General features: G+C 42.2%; 1 protein-coding gene across 3 annotated transcripts; it reads left to right on the top strand.

Moving 5' to 3' along the window:
- Positions 1-236: 236 nt before the first annotated feature.
- Positions 237-25,693, top strand: SSR1 (signal sequence receptor subunit 1). 3 transcript variants are annotated; one of them, XM_076330500.1, is made up of 10 exons: positions 237-397; positions 2,636-2,754; positions 4,553-4,640; positions 4,819-5,081; positions 5,900-5,976; positions 7,687-7,765; positions 8,767-8,860; positions 9,440-9,454; positions 11,543-11,606; positions 24,813-25,693. In XM_076330500.1, exons 1-10 carry the CDS (start codon positions 313-315, stop codon positions 24,835-24,837), a joined length of 909 nt encoding a protein of 302 aa, XP_076186615.1. In that variant the 5' UTR covers positions 237-312; the 3' UTR covers positions 24,838-25,693. The 3 variants fall into 3 exon arrangements, with proteins under 3 accessions (XP_076186615.1, XP_076186614.1, XP_076186616.1); XM_076330499.1 differs by lacking the exon at positions 24,813-25,693 and adding an exon at positions 24,665-24,806; XM_076330501.1 differs by lacking the exons at positions 9,440-9,454; positions 24,813-25,693 and having other exon boundaries at positions 239-397; positions 11,543-15,945.
- Positions 25,694-26,530: the final 837 nt, after the last annotated feature.

Raw genomic sequence — 26,530 nt, 5'->3', positions numbered from 1 at the left:
GGCGAGGGACACGGCTCCCTCCCGCCCCTTTTAAGCGGGGAGCGAAGGCCAGCCCCGACCTGGAAACGGAAGGGGCGGCGCATGCGCGCGGAGGGCCGGCGGAGGAGGGGAGACGCGTGTTACGCTCACGTGACCGCCCTGCCTCCTCCCCGGCGGAGCCACGTCCGCTGCGGCGCGGGGGCGGGGCGGCCGGGGGCGGGGCCGGGGCGGGAGCGGTCCCGGATGGAGGCCGCCGCCATTTAGGCAGCCGGCAGCGACAGGCGCGGGGCCGGTGGGGGGTGCTGGGGAGTCGTTGCCGCCGCCGTCGCCGCCATGAGGCGCCTGTCGCAGCTGCTGTTGCTCGCCCTGCTCGTCTTCCCCGCCGCCCTGCTGTTCGGGGGCGCCCGCGGCGGCCCAGGTGAGGGCGGGCGAGGGGGGCGGCTGTCGCTGCCTAGGGGAGGGGGAGCGGTAACGGCCGTTGGGGAGCATGCGGCGGGTTCCCCTTGGCGATCCGGGGGCGGCGGGGAGGGGGAACCGCTCTCGCTGGGCCTGGGGAGCCCAGCGTCGCCTTCGCGGTCCTCCTGTCGAGAGGAAGGGGGCGGTGGGCGCTGCTCATTCATCGCCGCCGTGGGCGGGCAGCAGCGGCGCGGGCCTCCGGCCTCCCTGCGCACGTGGGCCGCCGCCAGGGCTTCCCTTCTCGGCCCGCCGGCCCGGGACGGGGCTCCGGTGCCTGGTTCCGCTCCCGTGGGGCGCGGGCTGCGCGGTGGGGGGGCCCGGCTGTGCCCCCGCGGGGGGGCGGCGGCCCCGTTCGAGGGCGCTCCGGCGGGGTGCGGGCTCGTCCGGGCAGGGCCGGACTCCGGCCTCTCGCCTCTCCGGCGGAGCGAACCGCGCTTTGCGGTGTCAGGTAGGGCGCCGCCGTCCCGCTCGGAAAATAAAAACCAACCACTTGGGGTTGTGGCAAGGGGTTTGGCTCTTTCTTTGCTCCCGCTCTCGGGTGGTGCTGGCTTCTGCAGTGACTCGTTAGCAGATGCGCTGGCCGCCAGCCTGCCTTCCCACCTCGTCTCCCTCCACCCCCCAAGTGTCCTTCACGTCGCCGAGCACTGATCTCTGTTTACACTGCAGCGTTACCTGATTCGCGGTGTGAAAATTGCCTCCCCGCTACCAAGTCTGGAAAGGCAGAAGGGCAGCCATCTCGCCCAGCTCTTCCAGTGGGCTGCAGCACACGCTGTGTGTCAGTTCCTTCCCACAGCGGGCAGCTCTCCTTTCCCGCTATTGCCACATCATCAGCCCTTCTGACATCCGTTGAAAGGACTGTAAATTAGAGGTCTACGAGGACGTGCCAGCGCAGTTGCTTGCGAAGCGTGCCTGTGACTTACCTGTACCCTGTTCAGATACAAGGGTTTTAATTTAAAAAAATCTTTATTTGTAGACTTAAAAGTTTAAAACTTCAGCAAATAAAAATCACCGTAGTTAGTCTTAGGTTAAGTATTGCACGTGGTTGAGCAAAAGTCTTTGAGTGTACCTTCTAAAGGCACTTGAGAGGAGGGGTTGTATTTGCTTTTTCTAGCTCTGACTGACAATCCTGAAGTCCTTGGATATACGTGTCCTGCTCAGGCATTCTTATTCCTGTGAAAGTTTTTGAATATTTATTTTAAATGTGTACTCATAGTAATTAGATCTTTTTCAGGCTTGAGTAAATCAATCATCCATTCATTTCTACTCTTTCATTTTTGGAAAATGTTACGTTTATTAAAAGAAAAATCTGTAGGTTTGTGTATGTTTTAAAAGTTCTCAGCCTAGCCTGCGTGTGCTCTAAACTGCAAACAGACAGAACTTCGTCCTGTGGCCAGTATTGGTGTTAATCGTATCTGCCCAGTGTTTGAATGTATGAGACTCGGCTCCGTAAAAGCAAAGAGGCAACGAACTGTCAGATTGCACTTGTCTTAAAGCCTTGCTCTGGAGCCATGCTCTAGATCAGGTTTCTTTTCTGACTATTGTTGTGGTTCTGTTGAACGTATGGACATAGTAGTATACGCTATTGAGGAGGTCATATTAAAGAAGACTTTTTTATGTTTTAAAACTTGAATGAAAATAAGTGCAAAAATAGTAACTTTGTAACTACCTGTGAAACTGTAGTGTTCTGATACCAGCAGATGAAAAGGACGTGCTAATCATTTATTAAACTTACTAGTCTTAGAAGAAACAGTACTTACTAAATTAGTTTCCTGGCAATAGCAATGTCTTTTTATTTTCACATTTGTAATGACAAAACAAAATTAAAATATTTTCATATGTTGACATGTTCAAAAATTAAACAATAGGTTTTAAGGCAAGTTGGTTGCCTTCTGCGAATTTAAGCATTGCTATGTGAATGCTGAACTTTTTGTCATCCAGCTGTAAACTTTTTGGTTTTGAACTTACTGGCACATAAATGAGTAGTTCAGAAAGTTATTAGAGAAGGAAAAAGGCTGAAAGATCAACACAGACAATCATTTGAATGTGAGGTTTTTGCAGCTGAGGCTTCAAAACACTGTATTTGACAGATTTTTAAGAAATTCTTTGAACGTTAGTTTGAAAATTGTATTACAATGTCAGTTTTCTGTTGATTAACTAGACATTAAAAAGGCTTTCTTGTATTTGCATTTTGTTTTGGTAGGTTCAGGTTTATTAGTTGCAGCTCAAGATGCTACGGAAGATGAGGAAGCTGTGGAAGATACCGTAGTTGAAGATGAAGATGATGAAGCTGAAGTTGAAGAAGATGAGCCAACAGACTTGGTAATTGTACATGAATTGTACTTCCTAAGTATGAATTAGACCAAAAGTGCTCGAAGCTAGATAGTTTAGATATATTTAAATGTGAGTTTAATAACATTGCTATTTCCAAATAGCTGTTTCCAGGTCTCTAATTAAACTTGTGTTCAATCTGAAGTTTCAGAAGGATTTATCTTTTCTTCCTGAATTATCAGTTGGAAAACCACATGGGGACAGCTTGATTTCTGACTACCAAAACTGCAGTTCACAAAAAAGAACACCAAGTGAGAGAACGAGATTCTCATAGGAGCCCCTTGTAGTTCTTTTCCAGCTTAAGCTGCATCTCAGTAAACTGAGAAGGACGTTGGGGTATAGGACTACTTCATTCTGGCTTCTTTGGTATTGATTTTCAAGGGGCAACAGAATCTTAGTTCTTAATTAAGCTCAGTATTAATTCTGAAAAACTTGCTTTGCAGCCTGTTTTCACTTCCTACATTCCTAGTCTCTGACACTTGTTGCAGGGTATGCCTGTTACACCAGTGGCCATATTGCTGTTCAGGGTCACTTGCTTCAGCTTGACAAAGTGAAATATTTTATGTAGTTTTGTGATCTGCTTTTAGCAGTAGATTATTAGGCTTGCTAGATACTTAGTGTACTTAAATTGGTACAAAAATTTCTCAAATTTCTGGTGTAAAATAAGAAAGTTTGGGTCATTATTAGGAGGAGAAGACATACATAATAAAAATGGAGACCTGGTAAACTGTTTTCTGATTCTATTAGATTTTTACTGATGTTGGTAAATTGGTGAGCTTATGGTCGACCAGCTTTGCTAAGTGGTAGAAGGTATGCTAGGTATTCAGTACTGACAGAATATTATTAAAGAACCTTTTGGATGGAATTTGCTTTTAATAAATAGCCTGTGACTCAGGTACAAAACATTACACTTTTTAGGCAGTTTCTTTTATTTGTCACTGAGACAGAAGATAGTTTTGCATAGCATCTTGAAATCAAGATGCTATGTGCTCATCTCTGGTTCACGGCTTCCCTAGATCATGGTACATGTATGACTGATCCAGTAGGCTATCTGCTGGATACAACCACTGCTTCAAGTGGTTGTTTAAGCAGTGAAATCAAATGATCTAACTAACTCACAAGCAGTTAGTTCAGACAGTTCAAAATGGGGTCAGCCTTGTTTTTACTTGGTGGGGGAGGTGGTGATCCCATGATCCCCATGTGGAAAATAAGCCCTTAATGCTTGCATTTGCTAAATTAAAAAGTGAATCATCACAAAGGTGAGCTTGAACAAGTGAATCCATTAACTTACTTAGTTCCAACTCTCTAACCATTTCCAGGCATACCTAACACTTAACTAATTAAAACTGAATAGAAAGCTTCTATAAACACTCGCTCCGTAGTGAAAGTAACTCTCATTTGCCTTACGGTTGCCTATAATTTTGGAAATGCTTGTTTTCTAAGTAGAAATAGCTTAGGTGTGAACACTTAACATCTAGGTCCTATTCTTTTCCTTCCACCCCCAAACAGAGACTTTACTGTTGCTTTCTAATTATAAACCTTTCAATACAGCTAAATGCAGTTCAGATTAGTCACTGTGTCAAATATAACAAGTAGAAGGACAAATGCTGAAAATAATGCTAATCAAATCTAGAGGGAGAACAGGCTATGTGCTAATCCTGCAACAGCAGGAATTGATACTAATGCTTGCCATTGTTGCATGCTTTGACACATGGGATTCTCATGAAACAAGCACGGTCTTTGCTTCGCTGTTCGTTATAGGATTTTTCAAAAAAGTCTCTTGTCTTAGACAGAAGAAAAAGAGGAAGAAGACTTGTCAGGAGAACCTAAAGCCTCACCTAGTGCTGATACAACCATCTTATTTGTGAAAGGTGAAGGTAAGAGTCCTGTGCTAATCTACCATCTTCTTTACTGCTGCTTAGACTATATCAATGTGTGCATAAAACAGTGAAGCTCTAAAAAAACCCAGAATCTGTTCTAGACACTTTCTGTTTAGCAACGGGCTAGGTGCGGTGTATGAAGTTTCTAATGGTTGAATATTTTTTTGTGTTTTAGACTTTCCAGCAAACAACATTGTAAAATTTCTGGTGGGCTTCACCAATAAGGGTACAGAGGATTTCATCGTTGAGTCTCTCGATGCTTCTTTCCGCTATCCTCAAGACTACCAGTTTTATATCCAGAACTTCACAGCTCTCCCTCTGAATACAGTAGTTCCACCACAGAGACAAGCCACATTTGAGTACTCTTTCATCCCTGCTGAGCCTATGGGTGGTCGTCCTTTTGGACTGGTTATCAATCTCAACTACAGAGATGTAAATGTAAGCCTGATGTTGTAATTCATTTTAATCTTTCTAGTTGATGTGGAAATGTCAGGAAGGAACTGCTTAGTCAAGTTCCTACCTCTTCAGAAAGTGAATGCCTTTGTGGTTTTTAAGCAAATCAGTAGATACATAAGCACAGTAAGTGACTGTCTACGTGCTTCACAATACCCCCCATGTACACTTAGTTCTGTATATCTTAGACTTAAAGTTATGTCAGCAGTGGAAGCTAGAATGCCTTAGGACTGTGTATTAGTGGGCTGTACTCATTTTAAAAAAAAAAAACAAACCAAAACCCTAAAGCTTCTTAAGGATAACTTAAATTTCACTGTGCTTTTCAGATTGGGCTTTGCTAATAAACTTAACTATCAACCTGAATCCCATCTGCAGACTTGACTTCGAGCAAATAAATGGCCAGTAGTTGCAATCTGGGGGAAGACTATCCAAAACCATAAATGGGGATTAAAATAGGGGATTTTCTTCTCTTTTAGTGCAGGTCAAAGTTTAACAGGCTTCTGTACCTTTGTTTTGATTGTTCTAATAAGAACCCTTCGTATGTAATACCTCATGTTATAGGAAATAACATATTGAAGGCTAGATGTGACTTTCTTGCTAATATCAAGACTGTTCTTTGTACTTGTACCAAAAAGTTTGTGCTTTTATGTGTTGAGTCAAACTTGCACTACTTATAAACTTGATCAAGTCTCGTGCAGGAGTTACTACTTTCTAGAGTTTTTCCAAGAACATGGAAAACGGTAAACATTTGTTTATGTGTTCAAGAAATGAATTTAAAATGTTATGTGGAAACTTTGTTATAGGGCAATGTGTTTCAAGATGCTGTCTTCAATCAAACCGTCACAATTATTGAAAAAGAAGATGGGCTGGATGGAGAAACGTAAGGAGGCTGGAGATTCAAGTTTAGTTGGTATACTGGTAGAACAGGTTATTGATGGCGCCAGTGAGAATAGCTCTTGTATCCTCATTTTATTGAATGTTAGGTCTGCTGTGTTTTGCTGATGGCGTAGCAGGCATTTGACTTGTACAACGTTGATAGACTGAAAATATGAACCTTTTCCCCAAATTAAGATCTGTATTAATACTGGGGATCTTCAGGACTGGTACTATGTCAATGAGCAGTTTACACATCTGCTTTGGCTCAGAGGGCTTAAGCCTGGAATAGGACCAGATGTTACACAGCTACATCGCAATTCAAAGCTGTTAAGCTTTTGTTATGCTACTATGCTTTGTCCTAAGAGTTGAAGCTGCAGAGGGTCCATAGAATTGGGCTGTGGGTCCTACTGTGAAGACTGGAATAACTTGCTTCTGGAGCACTCCAGTGTAATCCAAGATTACATAAACTGAAAGATGTATTTGGAGTATGAGATAGAGGAACTCACACTCGTTCTTTGTTGCACTAACTCCTACCTGTAGCAGGTATCTTTCAGGAGTATTTTTTTTCTGTCTTAAAGACTTAAGTACATCTGACACACCTTACATGTTGCAAGCATATGCTGTGCTGATGTGCTTTTAAATATTCTAACACTGGAGTGGAATTTTAAGAGAACCTGTGAGTTAAGAAAAAAGTCTTCAGAAATACTTGTAGACAGTGCTGAATATTTGAATTCTCCTGCCACGAGTAGAAATAGCCTGCTGAGCAAGCTTCCTTTTTAAAAAAGGACAGCCAAAAGAAATAGCTGTTGCATTAATTCATATTTCTCAAATAGAATAGCATCAATGACAGAACTATTGGTCACGTGAAAATGTGTGATACTCTGATAAAGGAGCTCTCAAAAGAATTCAAATTATTAGAACCAGTTTGAGTTAATGTCCTATGAATAGATAATTACCCTAAAACAGGGATGTTCAGTTAAGTATCTTCTGTAGTTTAACTCTAATTTCCTTTGTCATAAGATTTTCAACTTGGAAAAGATTCTTTACCTGTAAACTCCTGCCGGCTCCCCAGATTAATTTTAGATCTAATTTATGTTCACCTCTTGCTAAGTATCAACAGGTATTTCAGGTAGAATTCTTCAAAACAAACCAAAAATGCACAGATTTAAAAAATGATTGTTTGCATAGGTAGAATTCTAAATGTGGAACACAGAGCAAGGTGAGCAAGGCCTTTCAAAGCTCTGTTGCCAGTGATTAGTATCCTAGCAGTACTTGCTTTGCAGTAGCGTACTAAAAGCATATAAGAGATTTTTAAGGGTTTTGTAAGTGGTTAAAGCTGTCACAAACATAAATACTACCTGTGACCCAACGTCTTGAAACATGATACTGCAAAAGAGTTCTTGCAGTTACTAAATTTCAATAATTATTTATAACAGCTTCCCAGTTTATATGGCATTTTTCAAATGTTCTGCTGTTCAGAATTAAACTTAGGATTACAGCTTCTGAAATCGAAGTCAGAATAATTACTTAATGTTTGTTAGCACGTCAGTTTCAGATTCATTGGGTTTTTTTCCCCATCCACCCCCTACAAAAGTTCTTGGGAAAGATCAAGTGGGCATGTGGCCAAAGCCAGGCTTAGTTTCTATGCCTCTTTGTAAACTCTCTTAAACACTTAAGGTTTTCAGGTAATGGTTTCTTAAACTGTTTTTTAAAGGATCTTCATGTACATGTTCCTCGCTGGACTTGGTCTACTTGTCATTGTTGGCCTACATCAGTTACTAGAATCTAGGAAGGTGGGTAGTGTATTTTGTCTATGTACTTGTTAATACAAGACCTTACTGAAATGAAAAGAAAACAGTTCAGTAATTGCTTCTGGCATACGATGGTACAGGTAGAGCTTCAGAAGATTTACTTTCAGAACTAAGACCTTAGAGATTACTGGGAAAACCAGAGAGTTTTTAAAAAATGTTCATAATTGGAGACATTTAGATTGCTTACCTAATGCTCTTTGGGACCACACCGAAGTGGTTGAATTGGAAGCTTTGATACCTTCCAGTCACTGGATGTGTGCAGCTACTGATTCTATACTCGCTGGGTGGACTTCCCCTATGCTCTCTATCTATTAGTTTAATCTAGGCCAAACTTTGGGGAAAACAGCTGTGTAGTCCTTTATTTAGTTCTGTTCGATGCTTTGCCATAATGTTGATTTGGGCCTTCTGGATTCCATTTATAATGGTATAATAGCTAAGGGTTTGTCCATGTAGGTGGTCTGGCAAGTAAAAGCCATTGAAAGCTTAGGTCTCATCTGCATGCAATGCATAGGTTATGTCTTTGTGCAGTCTGGCTTAACTTTTGAAGTAGCTTCCCTTGGGAAGAAGTATGGAATGATTATTGTGCTTTGAAATCTATTTTGCAAGGTGACATAAGAGAATATTGTGCTAATCTGAGAAAGTATAAGGAAACCGGTCATCACAAAGTTTGATTAATCATCAGCCATTTTTCGTAACAGGTGTCATGAACTTGCCCAGGTGTGCATGAAATCTTGATATCTTTGTGTGGAATAAGTATTGTGAGGCATTAGAAGTGGTAATGCCAAGCTTAGGTGAATAAATTGCTAATGGTGAAGATAGCTAAAGCTAAGCTACAAAGACAGCTTCATACATTGACTGCCTTAAGTTTGTGTCTTAGTGAAATAATTGCAATTCATTAAATATAGCATTACTAGTTATTTCTAATACTTGTGCTACTAAAACTTTGTGGAAAGAAAAATCTTTTTTCTTTCTTGAATTTTCAGAGGAAAAGACCAGTACAGAAAGTAGAGATGGGAACATCAAATCAGAATGATGTTGATATGAGCTGGATTCCCCAAGAAACTTTAAATCAAATAAGTAAGTAGTCTGCTTTCCACAAACTAGAGCATAATAAACTTACTTAATCAATTAGTTGTAACTGAGTAAGTAGCTGATACCCATTTCTCAGAACAGCATACATCTCTTCTAGGGAATAAAAATAATTTTCTAAAGCACTGTGCTTAATGATTAGACTATTACATTAGCAGCCTACTCTTGTCTATATAGAACAAACTTCACTGGCTGATACAATAATGACTACCGGTGACTTTTACAATTTGTTCTGTAGACTCTTTTTCAACAGTATAAAATCTCTACCCAAAACCTGGATCACAAAGGAGGTTTAAATAGGAGAAAATATCTATCATCTCAAAGTTTCTGTAAGTTGTTTGGAAGTTTTCCTATAGACCAAAGTTTTAAATAAGCATTAAAAGTGTGTATTAACTAAAGCCACATTAAGACTTGGTATTAATGTCCTTCACAAGTCCAAAATGACTAAGTTCTACTTGATATCTGAAATGCCAACCCAATATCTGATTTCTTTAGACCATTTGTGTGTTTGTGGATATTTCTAACTTCTCTTGCTGTTTCTTCTGTTTTGCTTACCCATGGCTTCAGTGCAGAGTAAAAGAGGTGAGGCAAACTGGTGATCTAAAGAGTGGAAGTGCTTAATGTGTTGTCCATGTGATAATTGGGCATGGATAGAAGTACAGCTTCCTGCATGCAGTGATTGGTGATGTAGCATGAGCGGTACAAGATTACAGAACAGATGCACGCAACCACACAAACACATTTTATATACATATAAATTTGTTTTCATATATTATAAATAGGTGTGTATATATTATGTCTGGTTATATTGTAGTAATGTAGTTTCAGTAAAGTATTGCTGAAGTACTGTTGTCTCCTCTAACAGTTCCCAGAACCCTTTATCTAAAATGCAGATATGTATCTTGCCTTCCCTGCTACCTTGGTGTAGTGTCAAGCTGATGTTGCACAAGGGAGGTGGAGGACTGATCAGGACCAATGGTTGAGCACATCTTGTCTCAGTGAGAAACAAACCTCAGCCTTGGGTATAATAGTTTTATAGTCGGGTTTATCTTCCTGGGTCTTCCTTATCCCAGGTGAACTCCTATCACCAGTAGCATTGGCTGGTGTGAGGTGAGATAGCCTCACTTAAAACAAAGTGCATCCTAGACAAGAGAAGTGTTTTGAAAACCCTTTGCAGGAACCACCTTTACTTAAAAAAGACTCCTGTTTTGATGAAATAAGCATATTCTGAGCTTTATTCAGTGTAGAAGGGCTAGAGGCCTTAGCTGTGATACAAAGTTGTGCCAGGAGTTGACGACCACTTTTTTTGATTCCTTCACCCTTTTTAACTGTACTTGTATTACATAGGTGTAAGGACTGGTGTTTTACTTCTGAAAATGTAAGCTTGTTTGCACACTGTCTTCTGTGAGACACAAGAATGATAATACAAAATCTAGATACAGGAATTTGAAAAGCCTCACAATCTAGCAAGAAAGACTGAAGCTCTAGATGCTAATTTTTTTCCAAAGAGCAAGCTGTCTTTAAATGGGTTCAAATCCTGGCAATGTTTGGGTCCTGTTCCCCATCCCTTTCTTAAGCTAAATAGGTATTCCTGTCTTAATACCTGAAGTCTAGGAAAACCTGATGTTTTAGTTCTTAATTGGTGGTTTTCTTTAGCTCCAGGTTAGTTTTAATTAGAACTCTACACTAGAATCCTTTGAAATACGTGGCCTTCAAGATCCTCAGAGGTTCTTGACTATATTTTATTGTTGAAAGACTTCATACTGTACTGATTGGCTTGTAATGGCGTGATGGCTGCTCCTTGTGTTTGCACATACTCTAAACAGTGAAATTATTGGAGATGGTTCTGCTTAAGTAAATGTGCATATTTTTTTTTTAAGTCAACAGATACACTTAGCAGTCACTTTAGCACTTCATACAAAGTATTGTAGCTTATCTACAGTATTGCAAGGATTGAAATTCTACTTATGTAAGGACCATCATTGTAAAGGACAATTATAGGCCTGTCATAGTCTTAAATGTAGGATGACGTTTCTGGCGTCCAGTGATCATACAGCTAAAGCTGGGTGGCTTCCCTGTACGGGATGTCTTGATTACAAAGTGACATCTTCATAGTCAAAGGTGGATGCTTCCTGGAAAAGTGTGTTTTTTCACAACCAAAACACTTTTCTTCTGCTGTTAATCTGTATGAATGTGGAAATTTTTATGCAAGACAAAGCTGTCTAAAGGAGGGTCAATCACATATTCTTCAGGCAGGTAAAATCAAACCAGTAACGGTCAAAATAATTCATTAACTTTCTAAAAGTGTGATTATTGAACATAAAACTTTTCTAAACATCAGAGCATGCAGTTTCATCAGGAGATGGTATGGGGTTTGGTTTTTTTGGGGGTGGTTTTTGCATTTTAGTAACTGGCAAACTGAACAACCCTCACCCTGGAGTTGCATGTTGCGGAATAGGAACATTTTTTTTTGTTACCTTCTATTTAGGATTCTAACCGTTAAAAAGCCTTAACAAGTTGTTTGAACTGGCTTCTTTGTGGTGATGCATTGCACTAGAAGGGCAGTTTGGCTTGTGTTTGGGAGGGAGAAAAATACATGGTCATACAACATTTAATCTGAAGTAGCTGTAGCAATTGATGCAACTATCTCTTTTTTTTTTTTAAATCTAGATAAAGCTTCACCGAGGAGGTTGCCCTACAAGAGGGCACAGAAGAGATCAGTGGGCTCTGATGAGTAAATGTTAACTAGTACAACAGTTGAACCTTTACTAATCCTGCCTGTTTGGGTTTTTTGGATTGGAGTAGTGCAGAGAATCCATATCACCATAAGGAAAATACTGCTAAACATTTGGACTGAACAGATTAACTGAATGGTGTTAATGTTACTGAAAATGCACTTCTCTTTTTTTTTTGTTAATTGTTGGGGGGGCGGGGGGGAGGTAGCCATTAAGATTTGTGCCTGCGTGTGTAAGCAGTTGGTCTTAACAGAACCATGTTACCTGAAATGTGCCTTTAGAGTTCTTTGTAATGCTGGCTTGTCATCTGTACACTGTCTTTGAAGGATTTTTCTCCTCCCCCTAATCTGAATGTCTAGTGACTTAATCTATCTTGATTGTATCATGTTTGTTTCAGAATCTGTTTGCATTTTTCTTTTCCAGTAAGTAACTCTGTTCTCTACAGCGCGCACACACTGAAGTTTGTGTGTGTGGTCCTATTGCAGTGGTGAGGCACTGATCATCTAGATTTCTGCATAGTTTGCATTCTAAAGGCACAATTGGGTATAGCTACTCATAGCGGTAGATATTTTGCTGCTGTTTTGATCTGGGCATGCAGTGACCTAAAAATCTGAACTTACCTGCATAGATGTTAGGAAGACTCTTACACAGCAGCAGAACTTGTGAAGCATGGAATTTGTGTGCTGAATTGGTATTACTACATAAAATTTTTTTTTATACCCAGTTTGTTAAATGGTTATTGAATTGTGCCAGCAGCTTAGGTATTCTGATTATAGTGGTAGCTCTGCAATGTTTACTCAAGAAATTACTGAATAAGCCAGAACAACTTTTCAGTAAGTTCTTGGTTCTCTCACAAAAACTAGAATGTGATATGTATCAAAATGTGGACTTTTCTTAAAGCTTTACATGGGGCAAGGACTTTGCATTTACTGTACACACTTGAAACTGAATTTGAAAAACTGTTGGCTTCAAATAATCTTTTTAAATGGCAAACTATTTAATTCACCCTTTGCAGTTTTTAAATCTCAAACTTCTTTCCACTGGTCACTACATTGCTCTGAGCTGGTGGGTTTTTTTTATCACCTTGTCTTTCCTACTAGTAACACAGATGCATATCCATTATGAACTACATGTTAGTTCAGTACTAAAGCAGAAAAGCTATATGCAATCAAAATGGGATTTTCTTTTGTGGCAGGCGCAGCTTACATGATTACCAGGTACGGAGGTATTGATCCACATCCATTGCATTCAGGAATTTAACTGACAGTAAAAAGAGCAGATAATGTCAGTTTGCTGCCATTCAGGCACTTGAACAAGGCTTGAATTGTTTGCATCTCAACTGCATCTCTTCCTGTGTCTGAAGGTTATCTGGAAGCTTGTTGAGTTAAGGAAGAGGCATTGATTTGAGACCTCTGTTCTCTTCTTTTCCTCCCCTTCCTGATCCCCACATGTGAAAGTGCTCTTTTAGATCTACACTTGCTCTGCAGGGACTGAGCTTCTGAGCCAATGAATGCTGAGCAATACTTGCAAATCATGTCATAGTGTGTTTGAAGCATCTAAGCTCTGAAACTATACCTGTACTGGCGCTATTTTACTATACGCTTTGCCAGAATGAACTGTGAAGATACTCTCGACTCATCTTGCTATGGAAAAGATAAGAATAGGAAAAGCAACCCCAAAGATGCTTTGTTCAACTTCCTGATAATATAGCTAGCCGAGGCAGAATATTTTTAATAGTTAAGATTGCTGAATCATCATACAGGTCACTTGGCAAACAGTTGAATGCTGCCTTCATAAGAGTTATCTCCACTCAAATTGTGTGGAACAGCTTTGTTTGCCTTTAGTGATGTAACCTGACTGGTTCTGTGGTAGGTTTATGGGCTTATATTCAAGCTTGCATTGATTCAACAAAGTGTTTATGTATTAAATGCTTTGTATACTAAAGCCCTATAGCTATTGCAGCACCTGATGTACTGAACTTCTAAGTTCCCTCTCTTGGATTATGTCTCTAACCTGAAATCAAGAGGGGTTTTTTTCACCTTCTGGTAATAGCTAATCTTAAACTGTATACTCTTAATTCTTCCCAAGATAGGAAGGTACTCTTTTGAGGGGGTGATGATGAGAGCTGCTCTAGATACAGTGGTACTCCAGGAAAAAAAGACAAAGAATCAGAACAGAGGATACTAATTTGTAATATCCTAGTTTTATTTGTTCAGATAAATAGTTTAGCCCTTACTAATTGAGTTTTGGAGCAAGTTAGGCCTTTAGAAATCTTACACTGACCAGGACTTAAGAGAAGCTGAAGGACTGAAGCACTGTACAAAGAAGAAATAAGTATTTGAAGGTTTCAGCTTTCTTCTCTGCACGCAGTGGTTAACATCCAAATGCTTAAGTTCTAAGCATGAAAGAAGAGAGGAGACAGTTTAGCAACTTGCACAGGAACTAGCAATGGGAAACTCTAGTTGTACCAAGACTTTCTTTCTGATCGTACAACTTGGCATTCACTGTGGATGGTTCATAGTAACTTTCTCAGCCAGAAGCAGTTCATGAGAACAGTGGCCAGCAGTCCACCACTGCTCATGAGAAATGAAGTAACAGTTTTGAATTCCTTGTTTCTTGTTAGTTTGCTGCAGTTGAAATTTAGCAGTAACATTCCAGTGTGTAGTGGTAATAGAAGTTGGGCATCTCTTACATTATTTCTAGTGAATAAGCCAGTCTGCCACACTCAGATTTCTTCAAATGGGAGAACAGAGTTGTTGCTTTATCCTGTTGGTTAACAACTTTCATGTTGGTACTTGAATTTTCTACTTGATTTTTAAACGCATACAGATAGCTTAGTGCCACAGGTATGTTACTGGATATCATTATTACTGTCATCAGCTGAGTAGGGTATAGTTTCATTGACTTTAAGATGGAACAGGTAGCAATTCTGCCTGTCTCGATGCCACCCCTTTCCATGCGGTAGCACAGGCATTTATATAATCTAGCATTCTTACCCGCCTAGTTTTCAGCAAGCTTACTACACCACCATGCAACTGCTCATGTGAGGTTATGAGGAGCAAGGGCTGTGAAAGAAGTTGTGAACTAGGGTTTCTTCCTTGTTAGTAAGAGACGCTGAAATGGCTTTAAGACTGCAAATAAACTATGGCCTTAGTGTGAAGGACCACTACTAATTCCTTTCTCACAGCTCCTTAACCAGTTCAAAAAAATTGTGAAGACTTAATGAGTCTATACGTGGGGTAAGAAAAACTGCTTTAGGGTTCATGTCTACAGTGGTACCAAAGCATTAATTTAGCTACACTTGAACTGCGTTTGATACTTGTAGCCCTCTGTATGCTGTCTGCTTTGTGACAGCAGTTCATTTTTTTTTCCCAGTATCATTTAATCTGAGAAAGAAGAGTGGCTGCTGTCAGACTGAAGGATGAAGTATCATCTTTATTCTTCATGTACAAAATAATTAATTGTAGGCTGTGGAGATGAATGGAGCAGACTAGTGATGGCAGTGCTTCTACTTGTTTCAAAACAGTTACGCTGAACATCTTCCTGACCTTGGAATGGATATAATCAAAAGCATCATTCACTGTTTATTCCTGGAATGCATGGTGCTAAACAAAATCTTGCGGTTGAAAGCTCTGAATTCAGGGAAGCAGCAGGAAGATCAAATACTAACATAGGCTGGTTGTCCTGTTTTTCGGTGTGCCTGATGTACTGAGCAGCAGTTGAGAGTCTGTTCTCTTTTCTTCTCCAAAGGAAGGACAGTACCTACCTCATAGGAGTGATACAAGGGCTGTTTCAGGAGTGTTTTGAAGTACTTGAGACTTGCACAATACACTTCCATGGAGATAGTAAGACATAGCACTAGTGTAACTTGATGGTAACTACATAGATTCATGTTATACCAGTTTAATCCCCTCACTGAACAGAATTTAGCAGCTTTAGACTAAGACTTCTCTTAAATAAACAGAGGAATTGCGGTTAACTTAGAGGACAGCAAAGCCAGAAAGATCTTTCAGTTTCTGCAAGAGTTTATAGGTAGGCTAAATAACATTGTTCTGACATTTTTCCATTTATCTCTAAATTTTCCCAGGGATTTTTTTTTAATCAAGTGATATAGATGATTGTTTGTGTAGATACCATCAACAGTCAGTTTAAGAATGATTGTTTTGGATGATTAAGTTCAGATGATGTACTGCAACTGAAATGTTAAATTAACATTTACTTTCTTACCTGCTGACTTTCATTTATAAGTGAGATCAGATCTCTTGAAAATGGCTGCAGGTTTTTTGTAAACTAAACTTGATTTTTTTTTTTCTTAGCATTGTGTAGCTTTTTTTTTTTTTTAAAATAAAGCATGAGTATGGCACCAAAAAGCCTGAGTGGTATGCTGGTGCTCTTTTCCTTGATAAGCAACCTGTAGTAGCAAACATGCAAAGAGTGAAAACACGCTATTCTTAAAAAGCTGCTTTTCTGCAAGTGTATTTGGAATGGGAATAATAGCAAGGAAGTATTCTGTGATGTTTTGGACAATGGACTAATGTTAAGATTAAAATTCCTTATAAGAATAAGGGAGGGCCCTGGGAAAATGTTCAGTAAATTCTTGAATCCTGATCTGTTAAAACTGAGCCATAGTTCCCTACATTTCCAGAAAGAATAACGTATTGTTAAACTGTTGTAGGCAGCGTGAGAAGGATCTGTTAAGGTGCTTAAAGGCTGCTGAAGCACAAGGCTATAACAAGGCCAAATTCCTATAGCTTTAAAGTGCATGCCATTGTCTGACCAAGCAAACAATAATATTCCAGGCAGTAATACTGAAAGTAGCAGTTCAAGCAGATGTACTGCATCCAAACAGAAGAAGGTAAGACTTGCTGGGGAAAAAAAGCTAGCAAAAGCAAAACAAAAATGGCTTAAAAATAAAGGATATTGAGACTCCTGTATTTGTGAACTACATCTGTGGATAAATAAGGGAAAACTTAAAAGTAGATATGTTAAGATGTATTTTTAGCTCCCAGACAACATAAAAATAACTCCCAAATTTGAAGTCTGCCTCATCTTTCCCTGAAAAGATTAAGATTAGATTTTTGAGACTTCATATTGGTCTCTATTCTTTCTAAGCCAGTCATTGCAGCCTTAATTTCAGTAGGCTATCTTTCTGTCCCCTCACGTTGGTTGTCTTGATTATAAATCTATATTAACCAAAATGCAGTAAAATTTCAGCATTACAACATTCCAGTCCCTTAACTGGTGAGGGAAAACTGAAACCTAACCTGTCTTTCCTCATCGCTTCTGGTCTGTTCAGCTTACATGGAAACCACAGTTTGTCCTGCTTTAACTGAGTTTTTCCCTGTGCAACTTAAATTCACCTAATGAAACCGTAACTTATGACATAGTGAAGAGAATACTTGGAGTTAATATACGTAGCCACACAAGCGTCTGAACAAGAGAAATTTTCAAGATAGCCTCAGTGTATATTTAGTAAAACAGATGATACAGTCCTGCCCTACAGGGTCTGGATGGAGCTAGACAGTGTAATTTTCATTCAGATGAAGCTGCATTGGTGGACCAAGTGTGATTAAAGCACTTACCCTGAAGATAAAATACCATACAAGGTTCTATTATTACAGCCATCAATACCAAAAGCTGCCAGCTGAGGGATCTCCCAAGCCAGTGACAGCTGCTTCTCATACAGACAAGCACAAGAGAGCAGCATCTAAATGGATGGGCTAGAGCAACTGTGTCTGGCTTTTCTTAATCATTCTCTGCTGTGTCTTAGTCACTGAAGTAAGTGAGAACAAGTCTTATGAGGAGCAGCTGAGGGAACTGGGACTGTTCAGCCTGGAGAAAAGGAGGCTGAGGGGAGACCTCATCGCTCTCTACAACTACCTGAAAGGAGGTTGTAGCGAGGTGGGTGTCAGTCTCTTCTCCCAGGTAACAAGTGATAGGACGAGAGGAAATGGCCTCAAGTTGCGCCAGGGGAGGTTTAGATTGGATGTAAGGAAAAATTTCTTGACTGAAGGAGTGGCGAAACATTGGAAGAGGCTGCCCAGGGAAGTGGTGGAGTCCCCATCCCTGGAGGTATTTAAAAGACAAGTAGATGAGGCACTTAGAGACATGGTTTAGTGGGCATGGTGGTGTTGGGTTGACAGTTGGACTCGATGATCTTAGAGGTCTTTTCCAACCTTAAAGATTCTATGATTCTGTGAAGTCTGAGCACTGCATTTTTCTGTGCTTTTAAGAAAATAATTCACAACATGAAACTTAAACTCTGAAAAGCTGTAAATATTAGTGTCTCGCATTTGCTTCCAAAAAAAAGTCAGGGCTATAGCCACCTACAGGGTCAGCCTAAGGTATTGCAGAAGCAGGGGTAATAGCGATGCTGCATCCACGCTGCCTCTTTGTCATCTGGTTTCCTGGTCCTAGGCTCCTCAGCAAGGTTTCCTGCAATTGAAGTTAGATTAAATCGGGCCTTTTAACTCCATGTGCACCTTGACCATGCTCAGACACAAATAGGTCCACATTCTGTCTTCAGCTGGAGTATTTTTTCCTTGAAAGCTGAATCAGAGTCCAGTCCATCCAGAACACTGAAACATAGTTCCTTGCATGAGCCTGGATCCACAGCACTACAGAAGCCAGCAGTGCACAGGACCTTACCACGACAGCATGCTTGATCCCAACCTCAGCTGGCAAGTCCACCAGTAAGTTTCCAAGAGAGACAGACAGAAAGAACAAACTGTTTTCTTTACCAGGAGTATACACGGAAGGGAGGAAATTCCGAAAATACCCTATTGCAGGTTTCCATTGAAAGGGAAAAGCTTGAATTTAAATGGCACCTGATGACTATCACATACAGTATGGCAAACATTGTCACCAAAATAACAGGTTATAATTAGAAGCAGGTGCAAATACCCTAACAAAGTTGATGATTGTGAAGCAAGTCTGTTACGTTTTCCTTAGAGCCAGTATTTAAGACTTAGTTAATGCTTGGTTGGTTGTAATAGTGGTTCATTCGTAGAGAGTGGAAGTATTTCTCACAGCTGGAAATGATGTTTTGCCCAACTAATCCCAACTTGTTGCTACTGTAAGCAAGCTGAAAACCAGGAGGCACATCTTGCTGTTAGGGACTGCAGGAAAAGCAGTCTTGCAGAAGGAAGAAAAAAAATTAAAGAGGATTTAGCTTGTATTTTAAAAACCACACTACACAGGGACCGTCTCCTTTCCAACATATTAGTAGTCTGGCAGGTTGTGATACTGCAGCATCCTGTTGCGACCACCCCCAACTAAAAGGTACGACGAGGATGAAGTATGAGGCGTCAGTTGCAGTCATGTAGCCGGAACAATCACTGACTTCACTCAGTAGTGTTATTCCATGCTCACACAGGGTAAGACGTTCCCTCGAGGTCCCGTTAAAAGCATCTCGCTGGGTGTCATTTACTGGTCCTTTAGTTAGGTGCAGCACTCCTTGGGGTTACTCCCGTTTTCCTTTAGTGGCAATCCCCAAGGGCCATCACCCCATCATTGCTATTTTGCTGAATTTGTAGAACTGCATCAAAACAGATGTCGGTGATTCGCCTCGGCGGTTATAAGTGCAGGCCACCGAGGATCTGTTGACAAACTGCAAAACGTCCCACGGCTGCAGTTCAGTAAAACACTACCACAAGGAACCCTGATAGGAGCTGCTATCACTTTTAATTAAGTGTTGTTCAAATTGAGTACCTTCATTTTTAAGCAGCTGTTGTACAATGGCTAAAGAGAATATTTTGGTTCAGAAAAAACTTCAAAAATGTTTATGAGAGGCGTATTCACCAAAAAGTAATAACCAAATGCATCAAAAGCACACATGGCTCTGCGTGCTGTGCCAAGATGTGTTACCATGAGGTGCACGGGTTGCTCAGTTCTCCGGATCCCTTCCTTTCCCTTTCCCTTACCTACAGCCCTGGCAAGCTTTTCTAACCAGCTCAGCGCCCGTTCTGGGTTTCAGGTCGCTGCGCTAAAAGGCCTCTGTGGTTTCAGCTGCAAAAGATACTGGCAGATAATGATCTAGACAGGAGATCAAAAATCAAACTCGCTGTGTTGTGGTGCAGACTTTTCACGGATTGCTGTGTGTTCCCAGGCAGCTTGATACTTCGATTTTTCCAGCTGTGGAGCATAATGGACCTGATGTATGTAACCTTGAAGCCTGTAAAGCTTTAGTCATATAAGCATCTTGAAGGCAACGGATGAAACGGTGTTCAGTATCCTGCCACCAAAAAGGGATTTACTGGCAAAGTGTATGAGTGTTATATCCCACTCAGCAGCAGTGCGTGAGATAGCACGTGTCCTCCCATGTTCTACCTCCTCCCCAGCTGCTACCTGGGAGCCCCGTGCATCAAGTAGGGCTACACTTCAGTAGAAATAGAGGAAAACGGCAATGAAAATGGTTACCTTTTTTGTTTACAGTCAGGTTTTACCCAGTCACTTTTCCATTCCCAAGCACAGGTCACGTGGTAAAGCTTGAGTTGCAAACACTTGGGAGAAATACTTACTGGTCAAAGCAAGCCTACGTCTCACCACCAGCACTGCCATCACCCTAAAATAAAATAGAAATACTTCTTTTGGGTGCAGATCCATTAAAAGTCAGGTGCTGCTCATTTAAAACAACAAATCTAGTTGCAAATCTAAGCTGTCGTCTTTCTCTGTACAATCAGATAACAGGAGCTGGGAGGAAAGGTTAACACAATGGTTGCTTTAGTTAGTTACCCAAATGTATCTGAACTCATTCCTGCGCCCACTCCTGGCCTGAGGGCAGGGGCTGCTAGTCCTGTGTGCGCGCACACACTCGCGCAGGACCATTTCTTTGTGTACTCGCTGCGAAGAGGCACATTTTTCTGTTCCTCATATCCCAGCTGCTTGGCTCATGCATTATAGAGCCACCCGTCCCTCTAGCTAACATTTTGTCCTAACCTTCGCACATTTTTACGAGTAGCACGGCCATGCTCTCTGTGCGGTTACAGGCTAAAAATGACTGACGGAAAGTCAGCCCACAGCAGAGCTGGCCTTTACCGCATTAACCTCTGCCTCCGAGATTATGAAAATAGATCCGGCCTTTCATGATGAACAGCCTTTTCTCCAGCAAACTTCTCTCCTATTTACAGCCTCCTATTAACTGACGTTCGTAAACTGCTTCACCACCCTTTGCTGAAAGGCCCTAGAGAAGTTCAAACGCTTTCACAACAGCGTATTCCAAATGCCCATCGTCCAGAGTTTCCTCATACACTCCTGGCAGTTTTCCCTGCCAAACGAGAGACAAATCTGGCGCGGGAGAAATAAACAACAAGCACAGCAAAGGAGAAAGCTCTTTTCAGTTCCTACTACTCAGAGGATTGCTACAAGGTTTTCTACCGCATTACACAGTGAGGTTCAGCGAGCCAGGGAAGTCTTCCCGCTTACTAGTATTTAACACATGAAAAAAACCTGCTTCCTTTGAACGTCATTTTTGTTAGGCTGAGAGGGGACTTGAGAACTGAAAATAGGAGGCAATACTAGAATTTTTGGGAAGCCTCAGCAATGCTTCTCAACTCCATCTTTACTTAGTTTCAGCTCCACGGGGTGATTTCAGATGCATCCTGAAAGGAAGGCATCTTGGCCCTTTACCTAGGAATACTCTGAAGGTTTTAGTTTCCCTAGAGAATTCGATCAACTTTTTCCTCTGTCAGGCACCCCACTAACACCGTGACACGTGTGCAGATTACATGCCACTTACCTGAGGTGACACGCGCAGCCAGCAACAGCAAGGTAGATGTTTCTGTATCCGTTAGGCATCCCGTTCTATGCAGTAACCTGCCATCAGTCTGTGTCTTCACTGCTGTCTTTGGAGCAGGCCGACTTGCCTCTGCCTCTCCACTGTCTTTCTCCCAGGTGTTAATCCACTTAATTTCTTTGAAAAAAGAGATCCCACTGGAAAAACAGTTTCATAAATATCTTTTTTTACAATACAGAACAACAACTGCTGCTGCAGCGCACAAATGCAACGCTATTCTCCTTGTCCACCTCCTATCCTTCACCCCACCCCTTGCTTTGAATAGGCCTCACTGCCCAGGTGAAGCCAGCGATGAGCCCCGGCAGCACACAGGGATGCTCTTGCAGCCTTCGCACCTGGAAGAGGTGCAGCTGTGAGAGATCCTAAAACACCAGATAATTCTGCCCCAGAGCACTCCTCTCTGTGCTGTGCCCCCCCAGTCCTCTAGTAAGTCCCAAGCAAACACGTGCACACCACAGGACAAATGAGTCCGTAACTTTTCATAGGACGAAGGGCGCACACTGCCAGTGTCCGACACCCACTCAACTTGTAGGAGAAACACCTTGTGCTTACTTGGTATAAATCGTGCTTTCAGGACTGGTGAGAAGGAGTTAAATCACCTAAAACTGCATTCCCAATAACACAATCCTCAGCTGAGGTGACTAGGAAAGACACTGGTGTGGCCATGTTGAGAAAGGCCAAGAGCTTCAAATTCGCCGAGTGCGTCTGTGCCTCTGCAGGACACGCTTTAGGCTCTAGAGGGGGCTGCATTAACAAAACACTTTTCCTGCTAATGATGTTCTTGCTTCAAAACCAGAGGAACGCACTGCGACCATATACCCCCTCAGCAGAGCTGTGGCCTCAGGAATCCCAGCTGTGCTGAACCTCCTGTCATTTTAGGGGTATTTCCACTTTCTCTAATCCTGTGATCCAGCATGGCACTAATTGCCTGAGACTTGGGAAATCCTGTGATCTGCCAGCAAATCTGCAGGTATCGGTGGTCACTGGTTTCCAGGTAGTGACAACAGTATGCTCCTGGACATTTGTTTCCCCTGTTCCCTGCGTGTGCACGTGAGGACATGGAGGAAGGAGAGCAGCTCCAGTGTGTGGCTGAAGGCCAAACCCAAGAACTCCAGAGTATGCCCAGGACCCGGAGTCCGGGGTCACCACAGTGACATGGTGCTACCAACCTGCAGTACATACACAGCCAGGCAACCGATCATCTCCCCAGGTCAGCCACAGCGCAGGCAGTCTAAGATGGAGATGTCTAGTCAAATAATGTCATCCCACTAGCAGGTTAGATACTTACCTTTTCCCATACACGCACTTTCTTCCCATCCCCAAACCTTGGACCATTTTTTGTGAAACACTCAGCTCCTCTCTGACATGAAGGAGGTTTTCAAACTCCCCGGAGTCAAAATGTGGCTCTTCCACTTGCCTTATTTAAGCAGATCGGAGAGCAAAACCCAGCATCGTCCTTATTGCCTGTTTCGCTGTTGCAGCACAGTTGCAGCGAGCCTCCCTCCTGCGCAGGTGATTGCAATTACTGCCAAGGAAAGGGACTAGAGAGGATAAGCACTTTACGCAGCTCCTAGGCTGGTGAGCCCGAGTGACCCACGTCACCAGAAGATACTGGTGCGTTGTACGGGTTTTACTCACTTTCCTCCCTGACGTTGGCTGCTCAGGTACCCAAGTCCTGGGAAATGCCAGTGTGGCCCATTTTTCCACGGCCCAGCAGTTAGAGATGTCCCGATTAAACAATCCAGTCAATGCATTTCTCCATCCTTTTCTTTTCCTGTGTTATCAGAGTGGATGATAAAAGATGGTGCCTCTTAGACTGACATACAGAAAGTGCCAGTTATTCCGTGCTGGGGTCTTGCGTCTCCCTTTTGCAGATAGTCCAACCCTCAGGGTTTCCAGAAGTGACATTGTCAATCCCGTCTTAACTCCCAATCTCCACAGAAATGCCTAAAGAAAAAGCCGTGTGTGATTCCCCAAACCGGAGGCTTGTGAGCAAGGAAAGGTTTCAAGTAAACTTTTGCCCCTTGCCTTCCTTGCTAGTTGAATTGTGACTAATCTAATTTTGAGAAAGACTTTTTTCAACAGAACAGGGCAAAATACTATGTTAATAGTGTCCACAGCAAATCATTTCTCATTGTATTCACTTTCTGAAGATCTAAGTGTAGGTATACAGCCCTCCCATCCCCCAAATGCTGGGTACTTTGTGACAGCTGGATAAGGGAAAGCAAATACTTTTATTCCTTTCTCTTTACCAGTTTGCATTTCAGTTTCAGTAAATACGCAAAAGACGCTCCAACCAGGCTCCGTATCCTACTTTGGGACAGCCAGTTTCCACCCAAGCCTGCTATCTCAAACCAGCCCTCCTGCGCATCCCATGGTCCACAGCCCACAGATTGAACTACCCCCCTGGTGCCCCTCGCCGCCAAGGCATCCCCGTGGTGGCAGAGGACTTGGGTCTCCCCCAAACCTTAACGCTCTGGGGCGAGCGTGTGGACTCCACACCTGAGGCACTGCTGTGAGACAGATCCACACCACGGGGGCTGTGCCGCTCTCGCCATCCACGTCAAGAATTAACCTGCGGCTTCACTTTTAAAATGGTGGGAAAAAAAGCTTTAGGGAATGAGGCAAGGAAGCAGCGAGTTGGAGGAGGCACATGGAGACACCACCACCTCCCCATCCCTCTGTCAACCTGATGTTTCAGGCCAGCTCTAGCTATCGCTGCCACCGGAGTTAGTGCGGGGAGGAGCAGAGGCAGGAGGGAGAGAGAAACCAGGAAGGAGCGAAGTTCAGCTGGCCTGCAGGACGTTACCCTGTGGAAAGCAAGAAGAGCAGGGAAATTCCCAGCTCAGGGATGGTCACAGACAAATTTAGGCAGAAGGAGAAAAGGGCTGGGTACACAAATTGCACCCTTCCACAGCCAAGAACCAAGTGCTTTCTAAAAGTCGTCTGTTTCATAAGTAGTCACGATCACTTCCTAGCCACATAAACTCATCCCATTCGATTTTACACCTCATGACAGGTCCCCACACCCTTTGGATGAGAGTTTTCCCATCCGTCTCACAAAAGGAGGGGAGATTTCTCAGGCCAGTAGGTGGGAGAGGGAAGAAAGTGATTTTCTGCAGGTTTCCTCCCTCAGGAATCTTGTTTCCACCCCTTCAGCACACCCAGAGGTAGTTCACAGAGCCCTGCTTCATCAGATCTCCTCGGCTGGGGGCAGAGCTGGCTGACCGACTGGTTTTCTTTTAACCTATCCCTGTTTGGCAGTGCGGGACCAGGTCCTCACCAGAGAGAGTGCTGTGGGGAGTTTTAACCTCTGTCACGAAGGTACAGGAGGCTAGAGGGAGGAAAGCAGCAGCACTTTACCCCCTGGGTATGTCTCTCCGATCCTGAACCTGGTTCACTTCTCTGCCAGAAAGAACCATCCCACCAGGACTTAGGAAGATGCGGATGCTTCAGCTTCGCTGCAATTCCCTGGCCTCCAGAACTGGATACGCAACTCAGATGATTCTTTGGCTCATTGTCCCATGAAGTGTGTTTTATTTATAGGAAAGCGTATCAAATGCAGCTCAGTTGGCTCCAACAAGTTAAAACAAAGGATTTCTCTTTTTTTTGACACATGCACGTGGCTTTCAAACACATCCTGAAGATTTCAGCGCCACACGCATCTGTGTAAAAATAAAACTATGGCGGCAGAAACCTACTTCGTTTATACAGAAAACGACTGGTACACCGTTAACCACCACAACGTGCCAGAAGGACACTCACTCACATGACCGTGGGGCTACAGTTAACAAAAAAAAGGGCAGAGAACCCTGACCCAACGCCCGCGCAGGAAAATCAGCACCGAAGAAGTACTTTCCTGCTGTCTTCGGTTGCTACGTTAAGGAACTGCCCCCAGAGAAAAGCACCGTTTCAAAGGGGCTTGACTACCAGAAAACGGTAGTCATTGGTTTGACTGTAGTCAATGGTTTGACTACCAGAAAATGGTGGTCAAAATGAACGTGAATTTTCAAAGTGCTACAATCATCTCCAGTTCAAAGTCAGTCCAACTGAAGGAAGAGAAAGAGCGACGCTATTTACACAGATGAGCTCCAGCTTGTACGTCGTCCTCTAGCAGAGAAGTCTGAAAGCAAGTTACAACAAAACCCACAAGAAAAGCCACGTCCATTTTGTAACCTATAATTTTTAAATATAACATTTTATTGCTTAGATGGTTTGATACAGAACAACTTTTACTTTTTATTTTGAATTTGGAAGTACTGTACAACTGAATAAAAAGATGAATAAAAGTACCAAAACAAATGTGTGATTCTCTGTTCATGTGGCATAAACCAGTCTTGTACACAATTCGTAGCAGCAGTTTAAGTTCCCTTTAGAAAAATATGAATTCTACACATTTAGTACTGTTTCCTGCATGGGATGAAATCACTAGGATTAAACTTCCTTCGTGGAGAGAGAGAAGAGAAAGGAGACACACAGAGAGAAGAGAGAAGATGAAGAATCATTCTGAAAACGGAATCAGACCGTCACATAGCCCCCAAGAGTTATTTCACAACAGCCTCAAACAAGGTTCTCTCTTTTTTTTTTCTTTTTCCTTTGTTTATTTTTTTTTTTTTGCGCTTTCACAGTCAAGTGCTTAATGTAGTGATTGAATTATCTCAATGTTAAGTCCATTGCAACTCAGGCAAAAGAATTTCAGAAGATCCTTTTTTGTTTGTTTTTTTGTTTTTTGTAAAAGCCCTGAGAGAGGAGAAAAAAAAAAAAGATTCAAACAAAAATCGTATAGAGACAAATTAGCTGAACATGCAAACTAAAGCCTAAGATTCACCCATAGTTTAAACACATTATAAATTTCACAGTTTAATATTGGGGGAGGAGGGGAAACAAAAAAACCCAACAACAGCAACGGTTCTCAGTCAAACTCAACTAATAAAAATGTCAATAAAATGTGGCAAGATCTTATACTCTACTAGGATATAGATAAAGGCTAAATAAAGCTTTAAATCAATAGTGATTATTGCTAGCAGATGTCCCGGCAGGCTGCTGGGAATTAATTACTTGCTACATTGTTCTGCAGCATATAGTTTAGTAATGGCTTCTCCCCCACAGTATTGCGCAGTTTAGTGTGGA

Source organism: Aptenodytes patagonicus, chromosome 2, assembly GCF_965638725.1.
Source record: "Aptenodytes patagonicus chromosome 2, bAptPat1.pri.cur, whole genome shotgun sequence".
Taxonomy (NCBI): domain Eukaryota; kingdom Metazoa; phylum Chordata; class Aves; order Sphenisciformes; family Spheniscidae; genus Aptenodytes; species Aptenodytes patagonicus.
Note: the sequence above shows the minus strand (reverse complement) of the source record. Positions and strands in the feature narration are given on the sequence as shown.

Excerpts from the sequence above, each read along its gene's own strand:
- SSR1 (XM_076330499.1), top strand. The coding sequence starts at position 313 with ATGAGGCGCCTGTCGCAGCTGCTGTTGCTCGCCCTGCTCGTCTTCCCC. Across the intron at positions 398-2,635 it reads GGGCGCCCGCGGCGGCCCAG|GTTCAGGTTTATTAGTTGCA; the intron begins GTGAGGGCGGGC and ends TTGTTTTGGTAG. Across the intron at positions 5,082-5,899 it reads TCAACTACAGAGATGTAAAT|GGCAATGTGTTTCAAGATGC; the intron begins GTAAGCCTGATG and ends ACTTTGTTATAG.